Source organism: Podarcis liolepis (assembly GCF_965112155.1).
Source record: "Podarcis liolepis genome assembly, chromosome: 11".
Classification (NCBI taxonomy): domain Eukaryota; kingdom Metazoa; phylum Chordata; class Lepidosauria; order Squamata; family Lacertidae; genus Podarcis; species Podarcis liolepis.
Window position 1 is genome coordinate 64,437,602 of NC_139565.1, and position 20,744 is coordinate 64,458,345.

The following is a 20,744-nucleotide window of genomic DNA, read 5'->3' on the forward strand; positions in this document are numbered from 1 at the left end:
AGTCACGGAGAGATTAAAGCAGAAGGGAAAACAGCTGGGCTGGCAGCAAAGTCCTTCCTTGTTCCGAGGTCTTGGGGGCTGAGAGAGAAGGAGGCAGGTGAGAGGAGACTTTCCCCCTCGGTCCTCTTCCTCTGCTACCCCCAACCCCCAAACTTCTTCTGCAATGAACTAGCGTCAGCATCTCTGCCCAGTTTGCCCAGACAGCCGTGCCAACTTGGCTTATGGTGGCAGCCGCAAAGGCTTCTGGGGTCTGTGTGAGGCCTCCTTTGCCCTCACCTGGCCCCCAAATTCCCCTTTATGGCCTTCCGTCCCCGACACAATCTCTCTCCAGCTGAATTTTTCTCTTTTCACATCCTTACCCCTTTAGGCGCATGAAAAGGGCAACCTCCGATGGACTTCGAAGGCAGGACCCGATTTTCCTATTTGTTGTGTCCTGGGCATGAGCAGAGCTACATAAACCTCTAACACAGCCTTTCTCACCTGTGGGTCCCTAGAAGTTGTTGAACTACAACTCCCATCATCCCTAGCTAGCAAGGCCAGAGCTCAGGGATGATGGGAGTTGTATTCCGACAACATATGGGGACCCACAGGTTGAGAACCACGGCAAACGTATAGAGCCCCATCTGATGTGAAGTCCTGGTGCCCTCTGTTTCCCAGAGCCTCCTGAAGGACAGCCCTTTACTCCTGGGATTGTTTTCATTAATGAAATGTATTATACGAGAGGGTGGGGAGAGCAGGGAGTGGAGCTCACAAGCAGGAGAGACCCCTGGCTTCTCTTCCCCTCCCACCTTGTATAATCAATTTTATTAATCGGAACAATCCCAGGAGTAAAGGGCCGTCCTCCAGGAGTCTCTTGGACTAGAAATTCATGGTAAGAATTTTGTTTCACTCTCCTCCAAATAGCACCGTCCTCCGTTTTCTCCTCCCTAAATCCAGATATTCCCTCCGCTTTGAAGACCCAAGTAGGAGAGCTACATCGGCCGCATGGTGGACCTCCGGATTTAGGCAGGAGAAAGCTTGTGGCAGCAATAGCTGGAGGAGAGTTATGGCTGGAACAAGGGGGAGTTAAAGGAGACGTGGGAAGATTCACAACCCATATTGAGTGGAGGTATAGAGGGCAAGCGGGAGAGATGTCTTTCTGTTCAAATTCATAGACTCATCGAATTGTACAGTAGGAAGGTACTCCAAGGGTCATCCAGTCAAACCCCCTGCAATGCAGGAATCTCAGCTAGACCATCCATAATACAGGGCCATACAGTCGTACCTCCAGTTACGTAAACTTTGGGACACGTAAGCAGCAAACCCGGAAGTATATTTCTGGGTTTTTGCTGCACACGGGCATGTGCAGAAGTGCTCTTCCACCACACACATGTGTCTCTCCAGTTGCAAAAACCTTGGGATTCGCTGGACCTCTGGAATGGATCCCGTCTGCAACCGGAGGTACCACTGTACAGTCATACCTCATGTTACGTCCGCTTCATGTTACGTTCTTTCAGGTTACATCCCACAGTGACCCAGAAGTACCAGAAAGGGTTACTTCCAGGTTCTGCTGCTCGCACATGTGCAGAAGTGCAAAATGACATCACGTGCATGCACAGAAGCGGCGAATCACAACCTGTGCATGCGCAGATGCGCTGCTGCGGGTTGCATTCTTTTCATGTTGCAAACGGGCCTGCGGAACGGATCTCGTTCACAACCAGAGGTACCACTGCACATCTTCTGCTTAGAAACTTCCAAGAGATTCCACCAGCTATTTGCACCTGCACGTTTAAATTAGCACATGCGCATTTTACACAAACCCATGTCCTCTGTTTGGGGGTTGATGCATGAGTGCAATGTCTCATGCATAGCCTCCATGTCTCTTCCCAAGCCTGCTTCTTCAGCCAAACCTTTTCTCAGCTATCCTAACCCGATCCTGAGAGCCTGGCCTGCTGGATGAGGCCAGAGGGCCGCCCATTGCAGCATCCAGCTTCCCAAGATGTCCCCCAGCGGGATGTGAAGGCAACAGCCCTCTTTCCCGTCTTGCTGGCAGTCGGTGGCCCCCGCTGCCTCTCCCTAAGACGCTCCGGATGTTCGGCATTGTGACTCATGCCAATGGCACACAGTCCCCCTGCGCCTCCATGAATTTGTCTTAATTCCTCTTTACAGCCATCTGAGCTAATGGCTGTCACCGCCTCTTGTGACACAGCGTTCCATCAATTTAATTATGCTTGATGTGTGGAAGTTCATTCCTTTGTCTGACCCAGAAAAGAAAAAGAAAAGATGTTTTCCGGAACACTTCAGATGAATGCGCATGGGCTGGGAGCATGGAGCTCTCTTGCCACAGTCCAGCTCTGGACAACCTAGCAGTTTGAAAGCACACCAGTGCAAGTAGATAAATAGGTACTGCTGTGGCGGGAAGGTAAACAGTGTTTCTGTGCGCTCTGGCTACCGTCATGGTGTCCCATTGCGCCAGAAGTGGTTTAGTCCTGCTGGCCCCATGACCTGGAAAAGCTGTCTGCAGACAAATGCCAACTCCCTCGGCCTAAAAAGCGAGATGAGCACCACAATCCCATAGCCACCTTTGACTGGACTTAACCATGCAGGAGTCCTTTACCTTTACCTTTTTTACCATTGAACCTGGGACCTTTTTGCAAGGCAGACACTCTGCCCCAAGTGATGCCCCTTCTGAATACCAGCTACTGGAAACTTTTTCGCCAAATCACGCAGTTTGGCCCCTATGAGAACAGGATGCCAGACTAGGTGGGCATTTGGGCTGATCCCGCAAGCGTATCTTTTTTTTAGGGACCTTGAGCATAATAATAATAATAATAATAATAATAATAATAATAATAATAATAATAATTTGTTTATATCCTGCCCTCCCCAGCCGAAGTCAGGCTCAGAGTGGCTAACAACAATAAAATTAACACAGCATTCTAAAATCAATTCATTCTAAAATCAAATTAAATTCATGGCAACCATTGGGCTGGAGTTCTGTGAGGATTACCAAAAGGAGGGGGTCAGACTGTGCCGTGGCCAAAGGCCTGGTGGAACAGCTCCGTCTTGCAGGCCCTGCAGAAAGATGTCAAGTATATGCTTTGCTATAGTACTACGGACCTCTTCCGCACTTGAGTAGCATTCCTCCATACAATGGAGATTATCTTGGCTCTGAATGGAAGAAGTATCCTCCCCACCACCCAGCCATGTGCTCTTGAAAGGTCTTTCTTTCCCAGGAATGCGTTTACTTTGATTCTCATTGATCCCCTTGATCCCGCTTAGTAAATACACTTGCTCTCTTTGAACTGCCATTGACTTCAAAGTTGCCTGAGCGCCAATGTGTTTGGAATTAGCTCCTCTGTTGGTAATTCATAACCCGCAAACATTTGTTGTTTATGCCGTTCATAAATTGTGGCTTGTTACTTCATCAGACTGCAGGGCTCTGATCTTGCGGTGCGTAACCCATGGCGCAGATGAAAACATCAGCGTTCTCCCAGATCAGTGTCTTGTGAACTCTAAGGCACATTTGGCGACCACTTGCTCCTAAACGGGATGGAAGTTCGGAGTCGCCGGATTTGTGGCAGGTTTGTCATGGAAAGGGGCCTTGCTGCAGACATTACTCTCACTCGGAGCGGGAAGTTGAGCTCAGTCTATAAAGTTGTCTACTTGCAGACGCGGCAACGGCAGATGAATTAGGAGCTTGGAAGCTCATGTGGTGTCGTTCGGAGAAGCGGAGTCCTGTTTGCTCTTATCTTCTCGCATCCCAGCCCTCCAGGAACTTCCGATGATGCAAGGCTTTCTCAAAAGCACAGCATTTTCTCTCGGCCGCAGGCCTTGTTCCGGATATGCCCCACACTGAAACAGAGAAGTTCCTAGTGGGCTGTGCGGTGAAAGGGGGGGTACCGCAAAACAGGAGCTGTGCCCGTTTACCCAACTCCTGGTTTACAGAGCCTTTGTCCCCCCGGGGAAAGCCAGAGAGCCACAGCAATCTTGCCTGGCAATTTTGGTTTGCTTGAGTTATGAAACCGTGCTTTGCTGAGTGGCAGCCTCTCTGGTGGCAAAGGGAGGGAGGGCGAGGCTGGCACCAGAACAGCCTCCCCAGCCCAGCCCCCACGGCTTTGTTTGCCTACAGTTCTTGCTGAATTGGGCAGCAAGCTGATTAGAGAAGAACAAAAGGGGTTAGGAGGACCCAGGAGATGCCTTGTGGGGAGGGAATGCAGCCAGTGCAGGGTGCTATTCTTGTGTTGCGCGGCACCACCGTTGGACGGTGATTGCGAATTCCAGAATTCCAGTGCACCTGTGTTTTAAAAGAGACAAATGCTTAGGAGCTCAGGTTGCTTGGAACAGAAAGTCAGGTGCCTAGTCCTCAAGGCTAAGGATGGAATATTTGAATCATTCAGGCATTGCTCCTTGAATTGCTCAGGTCACCTCCCCTTTCTTCTAAATCCCCTCTTAAGACTTGATTCTTTAGCAAAGCCGCTTTGGAACCAAGCTGTCTCACTTTCCTTGATTCTTCATCTCTTGTCATCGCCCCTCTTCTTCCTTAGAAGTCTTTGTTTGCCTGTTGCCTTTTGGAACTGTCTGCAAAAGGTGTACAGTGGTACCTCGGGTTAAGTACTTACCGGTAATTCATTCTGGAGGTCTATTCTTAACCTAAAACTGTTCTTAACCTGAAGCACCACTTTAGCTAATGGGGCCTCCCGCTGCTGCCGCACCGCCGGAGCACGATTTTTGTTCTCATTTTGAAGCAAAGTTCTTAACCCGAGGTACTATTTCTGGGTTAGCGGAGTCTGTAACCTGAAGCATATGTAACCTGAAGCGTATGTAACCTGAGGTAAAGGTAAAGGGACCCCTGACCATTAGGTTCAGTCGTGACCGACTCTGGGGTTGCTGCGCTTATCTCGCTTTATTAGCCAAGGGAGCCGGCGTACAGCTTCTGGGTCATGTGGCCAGCTTGACTAAGCTGCTTCTGGTGAACCAGAGCAGCGCATGGAAACGCTGTTTACCTTCCCGCCAGAGTGGTACCTATTGATCTACTTGCACTTTTTGGTGTGCTTTCGAACTGCTAGGTTGGCAGAAGCTGGGACTGAACAATGGGAGCTCACCCCATGGCGGGGATTCGAACCGCCAACCTTCTGATCGGCAAGTCCTAGGCTTTGTGGTTTAACCCACAGCACCACCTGTGTCCCTGTAACCCGAGGTACCACTGTGTTAAAAATATTTTTGAACTACCACCCCTCCTCAAAAATAGATCACCTGATTTAATCGGGGACATCTTTCAGACTTCAAGTAGGACCCCCACTTAGCACCTTGCGGTGCTAAGCAGCAGTTTTTTAAAATGGGAAGCTAAAGAGAGCCACTCCCACCCCCACCCCCCAGTTGTGGGTCAATGCTGGCAAGGTGTGTTGGCATGGGCAGTTTTCCCTCTGTAACTGGAGGCAGCACTGCTCCTGAATACCAGCTTCCTGAAACCACAGGAGGGGAGACCCAGGTAACTACCGACAGGTGAGCCTGACATCAGTACCAGAAAAGGTCCTAGAACAGATCATTCAACAGTTGGTCTGTGAGCCCTTAATGAAGGATGTGATCACAGCATCTTCTTCTAAGTGCTCACAGATCGACTGCTTAATTTACATGGGATATTTAATAACGTGTGATCTCATTTTTATGTTAATAATAAACATGATAATATTCGTACCTGTTGAGAATATTAAGAGCCTAATGACTCATATCAATAGCATAAGCGCCCACACGGTAGTTGCTGAGCTAACCACGCTCTCTAAACTTGTATGTGTAACACAATGCAGTGTGCATCGCACAACTGTTTGTCGTATCCGCAGGGTTTCGTTTACGAAAACATGCCAATGCGTCTGCGCATAATCATATGACCTGCCATACTGTCTAAGTCAGAAATGCTCCGTTCATGCCACAGATTTTCAAGCCATTCAGAGCTGTGTGTGCATTGAACATGTAATATGTATTTTGTTACGAATTGCATAAAGCGCATGCAAGAGAGTCGGGACCCAAGGATTTGTGCCGGCAGCCACTCAAACCCCTCCGTCTCCTGGGGTTGAATATCTGGTCCTCTCCCTTCCTGTCCACGTTTGTGGAGCCTGATCTGGTGATCTGGTGCATGACCTATGAAACCAGGGGCGGGAGCCTTTTAGTGTGCCCTTTCTGTGACCATCGGTGTTGTGTGCATCCATTTGTGGCTCCCTCTGAACCCTCTTTTGCAGTCTGTGGCCACTGCGTCTCTCACTTGCTCTTTGAGTGGGATGTTTTTCGAATTTTACTTTTAACACACACAAAAACCAGCAAAGAAATCAAATTTCACAAGTCCAGAGGACGCAGATATGTTCCTTTCAGAGCCAAGAGTCAAGGGCAAAAATATGGCTAGCTAATGTCGTGGCTGACGAGGTAGCTTTTCATTTATTGGGCGAGGGCTGGAGCGCAATGGGTTTCTCGTGTGCTTTAATGGAGAAAGCATGTGGAAAGCGAAGGATTTATGGCCCCGCTGTTTACGTGTGAGTCTGAACAGCATATGTGCAAGCGGGCGGGGGGGGGGGAGAGGGTGTTGGAGCTGGCTGTTAAAACAATGGCTGTCATCTTCTGTGCCAGTCCAAGCTGCCTGCAAGAGGAAAGGGGGGACGTCAATTTTACCCCCAAAGGAATTTGAGGCACATGCATTCTCCCTCAGGGCCAACAGCAACTGCAAAGGTCTTGCTCATATAAGACTATATGGAAGCTTTATTCTTTGTAATGATGGAACTCCCTGCCTCTTGAGATCAAGTGAGCGCATTCACTGAACTTTTTTCGGCAAGTCAGCCCAGGTGTTTAGGAAGCTGAGGTAATTTTAATATGTTTTTAATATTCTAAATTTTTGTATGTTTTAAATTAGAGATGTTATTTTTTTCCCTTGATTTTGTTGTTGATGCTTTTCTGTTTGTTCTATTTGTATTCTTTTTGTTAACAAATCAGTTTTTAAAGCAATTACAAGCAGGGTAGGATGGTGTGAAAGGGGACGTTTCTCAACAAACACCACTGCTTGGCACCCTTGCTTACCTTGTTTCCTTAGCTTTCCCAGGCCTGGACCGCCTGCATCACAGAACCATAGAATCATAGAGTTGAAAGGGACCCCGCAGGGTCATCCAGTCCACCCCCACCTCCGCTACAGTGCAGGGATCTCAGCTAAAGCATCCCTGACAAACAGCCATCCAACCTCTGCTTAAAAACCTCCAAGGAGTCCACCACCTCCCCAGGGTATCTGTTCCAATTTCAAATGGCTCTTCCCATCAGAAAGTTCTTCCTGGTGTTTTCCTTTCCATTTTAAATATTTTTTATACAATTTTAAGCACTATATAACAAGCCTCTTCTAAAGCCATCGTGCAGCAGGGAGTTCCACAGATCATTACACAACGGTCTAGAAACCAAGCCTTATGAGGAACAGTGGAGGGAGTTGGGTATGTTTAGCCGGGAGATACGATAGCCATCTTCAGGTATTTCATGGAATGAGATTCCGACTAAACGTCAGGAAGAACTTTCTGACCGTAAGATCTGTTCAACCGTGAAAGAGGGGTTTGGACTAGATGGCTTCATGGGAACCCAGTTCTGTGATTCTGTCACCTGTTTCAAGCTCAGGCCCACAGCTGAAGCACCTTGAGGATTGTCACTTTGAATTCTCAGCACCCTCACAAAGGTGCCATTGTTTGCAAGATTCTTGTGCTGACAGTCAAACCACCTCAAAAGCAGTTCAGTTATGTAATGCAAACGAGCCCCCTCAGTAGATTAGCTTCAGCTCAAAAGCTTCTCTTCTCTCTCTCTCCCACATTGGGGTTCTGTGAGCCCCTGTTCCTGGCAGGGGCTGTTCATCTGGAAACACTTGCCTGCCTCAGTTCCTCAGGGAAGCTTGCCAGACCTCTGGCCTCTGCCCAACCACATCATGTGGCGCTGAGTTCCACGGTCATTTAGCCGCCAAATGCCGGCTGTGTAAGAAAACAACCGAGCCAGCCAGCCCTGTGATTTACGCTGCCCTGAAAGCTTTAAAAGCTACCCAAATAGAAACTGCATTCTGCCCTCGTTCCAAGGGACTCTTCTCCCCTACAAGGTCTGATTCTTTGCGACAAAGTCCTGGCAGGGTCAGAGAACTATTTGATGCCTTCAAATCAGTTGCTTATTCCAAAAGGGCCGTATAGGGTAGGATCTGAGCGGCGTGGCATCTGGGAAAAGTCCATAGGAAAGGGAAATAAACGAATAAGTGAGCTGATACGCGGCGACATTGACTGTGGAATCCCCAATGGTGAAGCAATGCTCATTTTTCTAGCTTTGCATTGTCTGCTGGGAAGGAGAGTCCAGTTTGCTCTCCAGTTTTGCCTTCTCTCTTTGAACACCACCAAAGATTTCCCCTTCTGCCTCTCCTTTTGAAAGCCGCCCCCCAGGTTGGATTGCTCGGCACAGATGCGGCTGCCCAGAACGATGGTGGCGGCGACTCCTTGTGGGATGGCCTGTGAGGTTTCGAACCTGCCCTGGGGAGAGGAAATCAAAGAGCACAGGGTGGAAAAACAAGCCATCCTTGCTGCCCGCCGCTCAAGCCACAGTGAGTGGCGATAAACAAACAGAGTGACAATGACGGACACAGACTAAACAGTGGTGTTTTCCGTCCTGCCAGAGCAGCTCATGGGCACAGGAAGATGCCCAGAGATCTGAAGGCTCCGTAAACCATCCTATAGGCACCGCGGCCTTAAAAAGACGGAGTTGCTTGTGAAAGAGGCCTTTGCTCTGAATTGATCTTGCAGTTTCCTCCTGCTATGGGGGCCTGGAGGCTGGTGTGCTGTGGCCATCTCACTTCACTTCATTTCATTTTTTATTTGTATACCACTTTTGTACATGGCTGTACAGTCGGACCTTGGAAGTCAAACGGTATCCGTTCCAGAAGTCCATTCGACTTTCAAAACATTCAGAAACCAAAGCGCGGCTTCTGATTGGCTGCAGGAAGCTCCTGCAGCCAATTGGAAGCCCCGTCGGACATCCGGGTTCAAAAGAGTGTCTACAAACCGGAATAGTCACTTCCGGGCTTGAGGCGTTCGGGAGCCAAAACGTTCAACTTGCAAGGCATTCGGGATCCAATGTATGACTGTTTACAAGACAACACACAAGCTGAAGGAACAACAAAGATCACACCAAGGTAACCCAGTGCAAAAATGTCATAAGAAAAACGTAGTTTTGAAATAAACAACTTACCGTATTTTTTGCTTATAAGACTCACTTTTTCCTTCCTAAAAAGTAAGGGGAAATGTGTGTGCGTCTTATGGAGCGAATGCAGGCTGCGCAGCTATCCCAGAAGCCAGAACAGCAAGAGGGATTGCTGCTTTCACTGCACAGTGATCCCTCTTGCTGTTCTGGCTTCTGAGATTCAGAATATTTTTTTTCTTGTTTTCCTCCTCCAAAAACTAGGTGCGTCTTGTGGTCTGGTGCGTCTTATAGAGCGAAAAATATGGTATATCAAATAAAGTAACATTCAATAACCCCTTAGAATATAACAGCACACAATAAAATTAAATATCAGCAAATAATAGTTAAACAGAAATCCACTCTTCACAATTACAATAAATAATTTCTAGACCGTAATCAATAAAAATGGCAGCAATTCACGGTGCGTTAAATAACACAGTACAAATGGACAAGCAAAGGCACACAACTCACAACAATATTTTTTTTTAAATATCCCTGAACTCCTCTTCTTTCGGAGTCAGGTCCCTCTGCACCCAGTACCCAGCCTGCCCCGGAAACCACAGCCAGACTTGATCCCTCTCTCTTTTGCCACTGCCGCTGTGTGAACACCACGGCACTGCTGGAAGAAGGAGTTTGGGGTCTAATCCTGATCTCCGTGGCAGGTCTAGCTTCCTCCAGCTCAGCCCCCACACCCCCTCCTGGCGTTCATGAAGGGAGAAAGCAGTTGGCAAAGGAGGGAGCCTCCAATTGGCCTGTTTAGGATTTCTGCTCTGTTTGCAGCCCCACATCGGTCCCTGGAATCCACGTATAAATAAACATGCCAATCCATTATAGGTTGGAGAGATGTTGTTTTTTCCATGTCAAACTATTCCAGACATCTTGCTTCACCAAAGTCTTTCTGCCTGGTCCGGGACGGGTGAAGCAAAAGCCAGGGGCTTAGAGAGGGATTTCACCCGGCTGTTGAGCTGGTGGTGCCTGGGGGTGGGCGGTGGCGGACAGTGTGGTAGCCGCAGGCTGGTCCTGCTGTGGTTTGGGGGGGGGGGTCAGGAGAGGCCCAGGAAGTCCCGGCACACACAGCAAGGCTTATTCTGGAGCTGCTCTTTACAAGAAACGAAAACTCTCGTATTTGGGATCGACGGTCGGCTCAGAACAATAAAGCCTTAGTTCGAGCAAAGTATTGCCAGCTAGTTAAAGGAATATTTCCAGCAGGCTCCAAATGCATCTCGCTGAACACTCAGCAGCTCGCTAACTATGCCCCTGGGGCAGAACCGCTCTGGTAATTATAAAGACCCCCCAACAGCATCCTCTTGGGTCAGCGCACTGCCTGTTGCCCCGTTTGGGAGGCCGCTCGGTGGTGCGGGCTGGATTCGTACCCAAGACTTGGGCATCCCTCCCTGCCAAGAGCGGCTGTTTTGGCCGGGGAAGAGCTGACTGTTTGATTTGGGAGGCCGGACCAGAGCCGCTTGGGTGAGTGTGTACGGAAATCTGGGGAGGTGGAGGTGTTTTCAGCAGTGCAAAATGGGGGCTGTCTAAATACGGGGAAGGTGTTTTGTTGCATTGCTGTTCGTAGACTCATTGAGCTGGAAGGGACCCGCGGGGGTCATCTAGCCCAACCCACTGCAGGAATCTTTTTGCCCAGTGAACCTGAGATTAAGAGCCACAGGCTCTACTGGATGAGCTATCCAAGCAGTCAGTTCCACCCCACTTTTTTAGGTCCAGTCGTGGCCGACTCTGGGGTTGCGGCGCTCATCTCGCTTTACTGGCCGAGGGAGCCGGCGTGCAGCTTCCGGGTCATGTGGCCAGCAGGACAAAGCCGCTTCTGGTGAACCAGAGCAGCGCACGGAAACACCATTTACCTTCCCGCCGGAGCGGTACCTATTTATCTACTTGCACTTTGCTTTCGAACTGCTAGGAGGGCAGGAGCAGGGACCGAGCAATAGGAGCTCACCCCATTGCTGGGATTCGAACCGCCAACCTTCTGATCGGCAAGTCCTAGGCTCTGTGATTTAACCCACAGCGCCACCCGCGTCCCTATGAGGGGTAGGTTAGGGAGAGGTTTTCTTTGAATCCTTTTATTCTTCTGGCTCTGGGCTTCTGCCGTGGATCACACAGAAAGTAGCTGTGGATCTGCTTCTTGCCACAGAGAGCACCAGATCCAGGCTTCATCCTTGCTTAGCCAACAGCAACAAGCTGGAGATCCAGCCCTCCTCCCGTTCTCTATCTTGGCCTCTTGAACATACAGTCATACCTCGGGTTACAGCTGCTTCAGGTTGCGTTTTTTTGGGTTGCGGACCTCCGAAACCCGGAAGTACCAGAACGGGTTACTTCCAGGTTTTGGTGGTTGCGCATGTGCAGAAGCGCTAAATCGCACTTTGTGCATTCGCAGAAGCACCGAATCACAACACGCTCCTGCGCAGACACGCAGATGCGGGTTGCGAACGCTGTGGGTTGCAATCGTGCATCCCGCAGGGATCCTGTTCACAACCCGAGCGCCCACTGTACTCGCATCTATCAAAAAGAGCAGGCTCCTTGAGTCAGTTTTCAAGGATGGCATTAGTTGGCACAGAAGAAATAAAACGGACAAGATAAAGGCCCAGTGAGTCTGTTTCAGTGTTAGGTCAATGTCATTGGGATGGAGTTGTTGGCGTGTTGGACCTGGGTTCAAATCCTGACTCAGCCATGAAGCTCACTAGGTGAGCCTGGCCAGTCGCTGCAGGGAGGAAGTGCCTACAGTGGAGTTTTTCTCCCTCTCTCGTAACACTAGAACTTGCAGACATCTGATGAAACTTAATTTTGGGATATTCAGGACAGACAGGAGAAAGGACTTGTCCATGCAGCTCAGCTTTAAACTATGGAACTCCCTCCCACAGGAGGCAGAGATGGCAAGCAACCTGGTTGGCTTTTAAAGAGGATTAGACAAATTCGTGGAGGAGAGGGGTGTTGCAGGCCGCAATCCTTCTAAATACTACTTGCTGGAGACCACAGGAAGAGAGGGGGCTTTTGTGCTGGGATCCTGATTGCAAGTTTCCCCCAGGCAACTGTTCAGCCAGTGTGAGAACAGGATGCTGACCTTGATGGGCCACTGGCCTGATCCAGCACAGGACCTTCTTGCATCCGTTGTGGCCGTTTCAGTGTTGCGTCAATGCTAAATGCCTCATACAGGCATACCTCAGGTTACAGACGCTCCAGGTTGTGGGTTTTTAGGGTTGCGGACCGCCAAAACCCGGAAGTACCAGAATGGGTTACTTCTGGGTTTCAGCAGTTGCGCATGCGCAGAAGCACTAAATTGCGCTGTGCGCAGAAGCGTTGAATTGTAACCCGCGTGTGCGCAGATGCGGGTTTTGAACGCTGTGGGTTGCGAATGTGCATCCCACGCAGATCACGTTCGCAATTCGAGCGTCCACTGTACAGTGGTGCCTCGCAAGACGAAATTAATCCGTTCCGCGAGTATCTTCGTCTTGCGGTTTTTTCGTCTTGCGAAGCACGGCTATTAGCGGCTTAGCGGCTATTAGCGGCTTAGCGGCTATTAACGGCTTAGCGGCTTTAAGAAAAAGGAAACAAACTCACAAGAACTCGCAAGACGTTTCGTCTTGCGAAGCAAGCCCATAGGGAAATTCGTCTTGCGAAGCGACTCAAAAAACGGAAAACCCTTTCGTCTAGCGAGTTTTTCGTCTTGCGAGGCATTCGTCTTGCGGGGCACCACTGTATTGGGGAAATGCCAGGCTCTCCTGCCTCAAGGCAAGTCCACTCACCATCTTGCCTGTTTGGCTTCTTCCACACATGGCGGCAAATGGTCTGCAATGCGCTTCCTCCAGCAGGCCGGCTGCAAGGTCAAGAGGTTCCCCAGAGGTCATCCACTCTGCCCCCGCTCTTCCCAGGCGATTCCCCTGCGATCCGCGTTGCGTCGCGTCCACTCATTTGGCACAAGCGGCTCTCTGATTTCGCAAGGCTGTGATCAACTTGCCAGGGGAAGCCCAGTCCCTCACGAGTCAGCCTGCCCCCGAGTTTAGTCACCCGCTTTGTTGGAGGGGGGCTTGGTCTCCAGTCCTTGGACTGCGTCCCGGGAAACGTCTCTTTGTGAAACGGGCATTTATTGAAACCAGATTGTGGGAGGAGCAGTCTGCGCCTCCATTGCTCTCCTTTTGAACACTAAGCGCTCTGGAATGAACTCGGCAACCTCGAAAGGAATCCTTGCATGTTGTCTCCTCCGTACAGCGAGTCACGGAGGGAAGAGGGGCCAGGAGAACCTCTGATACTGCTCACAGTTTCCCAATAAGCCTTAGCTCAGGCCCGTCTCATAGAATCGTACAATTGTAGAGTTGGAAGGGACCCAGGGGTCATCTAGTCCAACCCCCTACAAGGCAGGAATCTCAGCTCAAGCATCCATGACAGATGGCCGCCCAACCTCTGCTTAGAAACCACCAAGGACGGAGAGTCCATCCCCTTTCTAGGGAGTCTGTTCCACTGTCCAGCAGCTCTTACCATTAGTAAGTTCTTCCCAATGTTCAGACGGGATCCCCTTTCTTCTCATCTGAATCTGTTGGTTTGGGTTCTGCCCTCCAGAGCAGGGTGGGAAATAAGCTTACTCCATCTTCCTTGAAGGTTTGTTTGGGGTGGAGGCTGCTGTACTCAGTTGGCTTGTTTTAAAATAATCATTGCAGTGTCTCCAAAAAAGCACTGGACATTGGAAGCTTCCTTGTAATGTATTGAGCCCCATATTGTCTACACCAGGCATGTCCAAAGCCCGTTTCAGGGGCCTAATCTGCCCCACCGGTCGATTTAATCCTGCCCCCGTGCCAGTATATGTCCTGGGGTAAAATCCTTTTAAAAAGCTTGGCAACCTCAATGCTAGGACCCTCGTACCTACGGGACCGCCTCTCCTGGTATGTCCCACGGAGGACCTTACAGTCTTCAAATAAAAACATCTTGGAGATCCTGGGCCACAGAGAAGTTAGGCTGGTCTCAACCAGAGCCAGGGCTTTCTCGGCCGTGGCCCCGATCTGGTGGAATGCTCTGTCCCAAGCGACAAGGGCCCTGCGGGACTTGACATCTTTCTGCAGGGCCTGCAAGACGGAGCTGTTCCACCAGGCCTTTGGCCAAGGCACAGTCTGACCCCCTCTCTCCTTTGGTAATCCTCACAGAACTCTAGCCCAATGATTGCCATTAATTTGATTTTGAATTCATCTTAGAATGAATTGATTTTAGAACGCTGTATTACTTTTATTGTTGTTAGCTGCTCTGAGCCCGGCTTCGGCTAGGGAGGGCGGGATATAAATAAAATATTATTATTATTATTATTATTATTATTTAAAAAAGCTCAACAACTTTGTTCGGCCCTCCCGCATGTTCACTTCATCATATCTGGCCCTCTTTGAAAAAAGTTTGGGCACCTGACACAGACAGGCAGCCAAGGAGCCTGGAACGAACTTGGGTGTCTTGTTTACTTCCACACATCCAGTCCCAAACCGCCACCAGTCCCAATTCGGGATCTTCCACTCGTGTGGCGGCAAGAGGGGCCAAATCCGGCAGATACTGCAGGACAGGCTGGAGAGGGCAGAGCTCAGGCCTGTTTCGTTCCCTGTTTGTCTTGTGGGACCACGGCAGCTCGAGAGGTGAGCGGGTGGATGGAGCGTGCATTTTGTAGCCATGGTGTGTCCGCCGGGAAAGTGGAGCTGGAAACTAGGGCAAGAGGACGAGGGCAATAGAGCAGGATATTAGGAAGAAGGGTGCGCTGCAACATTTTGTGACAGTTGTCGCATGCACGCGTGGTGTGATTGTGCATGCACCAGCCGCAACATCCCAGCCCCTGCTTTAGCACAGCTGTTGACAACCTGGCACCCTCCAGCTGTTTGGGAATACAACTCCCATCATCCCCCAAATGGCCGTGCTGCCTGGGGCTCATGGGAGTTGTAGTCCAGTACAGCTGGAGGGTGCCAGGCTGCTTTAGCCTCCCCAAGAAATGCCTAACATCATGGAGGGACTGTGCCAAATGAGCCTAGTACTTTGGCTCTATGGGTTCGTCAGCTCTACGGAGTTTCCGTTTACTGTAATTTAATTTATTTCTCTGTACAGCATTTATATCCCATCTTTTTCTCCAAGGAGTTCCAGGTGGCAAGCATGGTTCTCCACCTCCTCATTTAACCCCCACAATAACCCTGTGAGGTAGGCTAGACTGAGAGGCAGCCCAAGGTCGCCAAGTGAGCTTCATGGCTGGGTGGGAATTCGAACTCGGGTCCTAGTCCAGCACTCTTATTATTTTTTACTAAGTGTCTTTCCCTCCCTTCACCATAACGGCTCCTTCCCAGGCTAGCGCTACCACGAAGCCTAGTAAACTGATCCCTCTCAGACCCCTGTGGCCAGGGGTGACCCTTGGCTAGATGGCCTTTGGGTGCCCCTTCCCACTCTTTTGTCCTTTGCTTCTCTGAGGCTCCTCCTTTGCTTCTCCTTGGCCCAAAGCCTTGATGGAGGAGGAGATGTCTGAGAGCGAACCCTGAACCTGGCGCAGGTAGCAATCGAGGGAAGCGCCTTTCTTTCCGTTCTCCCAATTCCTCCCTGTTCCAATATTTGCTCCTGGAGATTAGCTGTTTGATTTTCCATGCGTGGCTCCAACGTGGTCCAAGCCTGCCAGAGGGTTCACATGCCCCTTCCAGCTTCTGGTAAACCAGCAGAGTGGGTTTCATTCTGGGATGCCCCCGCCCCTCAAAAAACTTCCATTCGTTTATTCATTTCTGATATTTGTAGATCGCCATTGTAGATCACCACCGAATGACACAAAGCAGTTTACGGTCAATTAAGTAGTTCTTTCACCGAGTAGCACAGTGTTTGAGACAACCCCCCCCCCCCAGGTTAAAAACATTAATTCCATAAATAGGCATCATAAAAATTACTTAAAGCAAATTGTATTAAATTAAAATATTGCAAGTCGCTTTGAGTTGCTGTGGCAACAAAAGGGACTAATAAATTTAATTAACATTAATCTTAGAATGGCAGAGTTGGAAGGGACCCCACGAATCCTTGCAATGCAGAAGTTGATGGTTGACGGTTAAGAACAGGTATTTAAAAACCAGTTAAAACCAACATGAAAACTAAAAACACAGATTAAAACCCATACCAACATTCTACATGGGTTTGCCTAGACAAAGATGTTTTAAGCAGGTGCTGGTACAGTGAAGGCGCCTGCCTGGTGTCAAGTGGCAGGGAGTTCCAAAGTGTAGGTGCTGCCACACTAAGAAATGGCAAGTATTGTGCAGCCCATCTGTAGGTATTCCTGTGGTGTGTTGCCCTTCCCATTGGCTGGTTTTGAGAATTCACCCACCCCCTGAATCAGGGTTGGACCATCTGCCTTATAGTATTGTCTCTTTTCTCCCCTCTTTTTCCCTGGCTCTCAGATGCTGACCCTTGTCTCCTGTGTCGGCAGAGTGGTGGTCCTCTTGGCGGCTGTTTCGGTGACCACGTCCATCACCATGTCAGGAGAATGGGGAGAAGAAGGTGAGCTGACACCTGCAGACGAGTATCTCTCTAGGGCAGGCAGTCCCCCAACTCGGCCCTCCAGATGTTTTGGGACTACAACTCCCATCATCCCTGACCACCGGTCCTGTTAGCTAGGAGTGATGGGAGTTGTAGTCCCAAAACATCTGGAGGGCCGAGTTGGGGGATGCCTGCTCTAGGGCTTGGAGGATTGTTTTGCAGGGTTAGAGCCAGGGAGGTAAGTCTTAGCAGGATCGGGGCCAAGGAACAGACCAGCTCAGAGTGGTGGGAAGCAGGGACCAAGGGGAAAGCAAAATGATTGAGGGCTCTCTTATGAAGACAGGTATCAGTGTTTGGGACTTCTTAGTCATTTTGGACTCACAGCTGTGCATGGAGGCGCAGGTTAATTCTGTGTCCAGGGCAGCTGTCTACCAGCTCCATCTGGTATGCAGGATGAGACCCTACCTGCCTGCGGACTGTCTTGCCCGAGTGGTGCATGCTCCGGTTACCTCCCACTTGGACTACTGCAATGCGCTCTACGTGGGGCTACCTTTGAAGGTGACCCAGAAACTACAACTAATCCAGAATGCGGCTGCTAGACTGGGGACTGGGAGTGGCCACCGGGACCACATACCGGTAACACTGGTCTTGAAAGACCTACATTGGCTCTCAATACGTTTCCGAGCACAATACAAAGTATTGGTGCTGACCTTGAAAGCCCTAAATGGCCTCTGCCCAGTATACCTGAAGGAGCGTCTTCATCCCCATCGTTCTGCCCGGACACTGAGGTCCAGTGCCAAGGGCTTTCTGGCAGTTCCCTCCCTGTGAGGAGATTACATGGAACCAGGCAGAGGGCCTTCTCAGTAGTGGTGCCTGCCCTGTGGAACGCCCTCCTATCAGATGTCAAGGCAATAAACAACTATTTTACTTTTAAAAGACAACTGAAGGCGGCCCTGTTTAGGGAAGTTTTTAATGTCTGATGCTGTATTGTTTTTAATATTCGGTTGGAAGCCACCCAGAGTGGCTGGGGAAACCCAGCCAGATGGGCAGGGTATAAATAATAAATTACTATTATTATTATTGTTGTTGTTATTATTATTATTATTATTATAGTTCAGAGAACCTCAATGGCTTTCAAGGAAGATTAGGCAAAATTCATGGAGGAAGAGCTATCAGTGGCTATGCTCTGCATCCACAATTGGAGGCAGCAACACTGCTGAATATCAGTTGCTGAAAGCCACAGGAGGGGAGAGCTGCTCTTGTGCTCGAGTCCTGCTTGGGGGTTTGTTTGTTTGTTTGAGTTTGTATGTGGCTTTTCCACAATGCGCTGTCCCCAAAGCAGCTCACAGCAAGCATTCAAAACAGCCAAACAGAGAACAATGCAAATATGCAAAATGCAGAACATGCCTGCGATTTCAAAATAACGAAAACCAACAATTGGCAAGCGCAGAAGACATTGCAGAAAAGCTTAAGTACGTGAATTTGAAGCAAAAATGAAAGCTAGCTGACAATGAAGTTTCTGGCACTGGTCTTGCTACATCTCAAGGAGCCCGGCTTAAGTGATGTTCGGAGGAGAGGCTTCGATGGCGCACAGCTGGCATACAGGCTGGGTGGCAAACCTCTGGCTCCCGCATCTCTCCTCCAGAGGAGGCTGGCAGCACCAAAAGGCAAATGTCAGGGTGGGGGGCAATGATGGCAAGTCTCTCCCCCGGCCTCCTGGAAGGTACCAACAGCTGGGGCAGGTTTTGCTGCCCTTCCCACTGGTTGGCTGCTGGTGAGAAGAGGATGGTGAAGTCAAAAGGCCATTGGGCTAATCCGTCAGACTCTTCTTCCGTTCTGAGGTTCTTAATCTTTAAACTGGGCCCTTAGTACCTATTCTGGCTACTGGGTGCTCTCTGGGGTCCCAAGCAGAGAGTCGTTTCCCACCCCCACCCCCAGCCTTGCTCCCTGTAATTGGGGAGATTATACTTGGCTTTTCTCTGCAACAGCGTTCCCAAACCGGTGCCCTCCAGGTGTTTTGGCTGCAGAGAGACGAGGCAGAAGGACTCACCTGCCTGGCATGCATGTTATGTTGCTGACAGACAGATCCATTGGCCAAGTTGGCAGCAGCAGCCTCCTGCTTCCTTTTCCCGCGGGGGCAGGTGAACCGGCAGCCCCGCAAACAAGCCCCAGCGCTGCCTCACCTTAGGCACAGCAGGTTGGGGCTCGTGAGTCGGGTTCTTCCTGTTACTTGACGTACCTTGCAGGTATCGAACAGGAGAGCAGCCCTGTTCCTTTGTCCTCCGATTGCCTTACCTAGGACAGGGCTAAAGCTCTCTCAAGCAGCTCAAGAGACCACAGAGATTGGCGGGGGGAGATGATTTTTTTATTTCATTTCATAATGTCTATAATCCAGAATGCAGCAGCAAGACTGGTGACCGGGAGCAAGACTGGTCCTGAATGGGGTCACTGTGCCCCTGAAGGACCAGGTGCGCAGCCTGGGAGTCATTTTGGACTCACAGCTGTCCATGGAGGCGCAGGTCAAATCTGTGGCCAGGGCAGCTGTCTACCAACTCCACCTGGTACGCAGGCTGAGACCCTACCTGCCCACGGACTGCCTCGCCAGAGTGGTGCATGCTCTGGTTATCTCTCGCTTGGACTGCTGCAATGCAGGGAACCAGGCAGAGGGCCTTCTTGGTAGTGGCACCCGCCCTGTGGAACTCCCTTCCACCAGATGTCAAGGAAATAAACAGCTATCTGACTTTTAGAAGACATCTGAAGGCAGCCATGTTTAGGGAAGTTTTTAATGTTTGATCTTTTATCGTGTTTTAATGTTCTGTTGGAAGCCGCCCAGAGTGGCTGGGGAAACCCAGCCAGATGGGCTGGGTATAAATCATCATCATCATCATCATCAAACTGAGAGAACGGTTGTAGCAACAGATGGAAGTTAAAAGATGAAAAGCAGAAGTATAAAATAGGCATGTAGAATTAGGGATATGGGTCAAAATAGTGAAATCTGAGTAAAGAATATTATTTTTACCTGATTATCAAGTCTAGTTCCAGATATAGTGCCAGGCTTGTGATGAAGGCTGTTTGGAAAATTATGGTTCTGTTGTATATGGAATTGAAGAATGGAGATTAATATTCTATCTCTAGAGAGATGGACTCTGAATAACGTTTCAGGGCTTTATTAAGGCACATTTTGGAAATATATTCAGCGCACACAAGTCAATATAGTTCCTCAAAAAACATAAATATAAGACATATTCCAATGGTGCTCAGGTAAAACACCTCCTCTCCCATATGAGGATGATTAAATTTGTATCCTGCCCTCCATCTGTTGATATCAGGGCTGTTCACAATATAAAAACACAAGATAAAAAAACCACACATAGATGGAGGTGATATCCCTGCCAATATTTGGGTGTGGGGGTGGTCAGTTGCTCCCTCTGGACTCTGGCCAAAGTCAATCAGAACAAGATTTGGACCGTTCTCTAACTACACAATGTGCCATCATAGCCCCTTTTCTTGGGGGAAAGAGAGGGTCTCGCCCCCCCTAAATGAAGGAACCCTGATCCCCTCTGTTCCAGGCCACATGTCCTTTCCACAGTCCCATCACTTTTGAGTTTGGGCTGTGCTTATCTGGGGGGTTATTTGCCAAAGTGCTCATCCTTCGCAAGAAACGTAATACAGTACGATCACAGGGTTCGGTTGCAAGGGGTTTTGTACACCCAAAGATTGCTTATATCCAAACCCTGGGGGTGGGGAGAGAGAGAATCCCAAACTATCACAGACCACGTGCCCAGCAAGGCATACCAGAAAGCAATGTGGAGAGCTTCAAAGCTATTTTTGTGCCGGGCGACCCAAGCAGAACTGGCGCAAAAGAGCATTTAAGCTCTCCTCCTTGCTTGGGGGGCAAGGCTTGCTCCGCGTGTCGGCTCTGGGATGTTTGTGCGAGATTCCTCACCATAAAAAATGGGATGTCCCAGTTGTTCTGGTCTCCTTATGCTCATGGGCCTCTCTTCCAGGGGTGACGTATGCCCAGCTGGGGAAAGAAGTGATCCTGACGTGCGCTGGAGCGAGTCCCGGGT

At 49.7% G+C, this 20,744-nt stretch overlaps 1 protein-coding gene across 7 annotated transcripts in view; it reads left to right on the forward strand.

The window, feature by feature from the left end:
* The window catches only part of IL11RA (interleukin 11 receptor subunit alpha), a 150,677-nt gene that overhangs the window by 99,318 nt on the left and 30,615 nt on the right, over nucleotides 1–20,744 (forward strand). For 5 of the 7 annotated variants that reach the window (XR_014517257.1, XR_014517258.1, XM_083466157.1 and 2 more), the window contains 2 exons: nucleotides 16,596–16,695; nucleotides 20,682–20,742. Coding sequence is in view for 5 of the 7 variants with exons in the window: in XM_083466157.1 (XP_083322283.1) it covers nucleotides 16,596–16,695; nucleotides 20,682–20,742 (161 nt within the window). In the remaining 2 variants the exon portion in view is untranslated. Of the gene's footprint in view, nucleotides 1–10,112; nucleotides 10,675–16,207; nucleotides 16,260–16,595; nucleotides 16,696–20,681; nucleotides 20,743–20,744 lie in introns of those variants that run through there. The other 2 variants (XM_083466159.1, XM_083466160.1) reach the window with 2 other exon arrangements.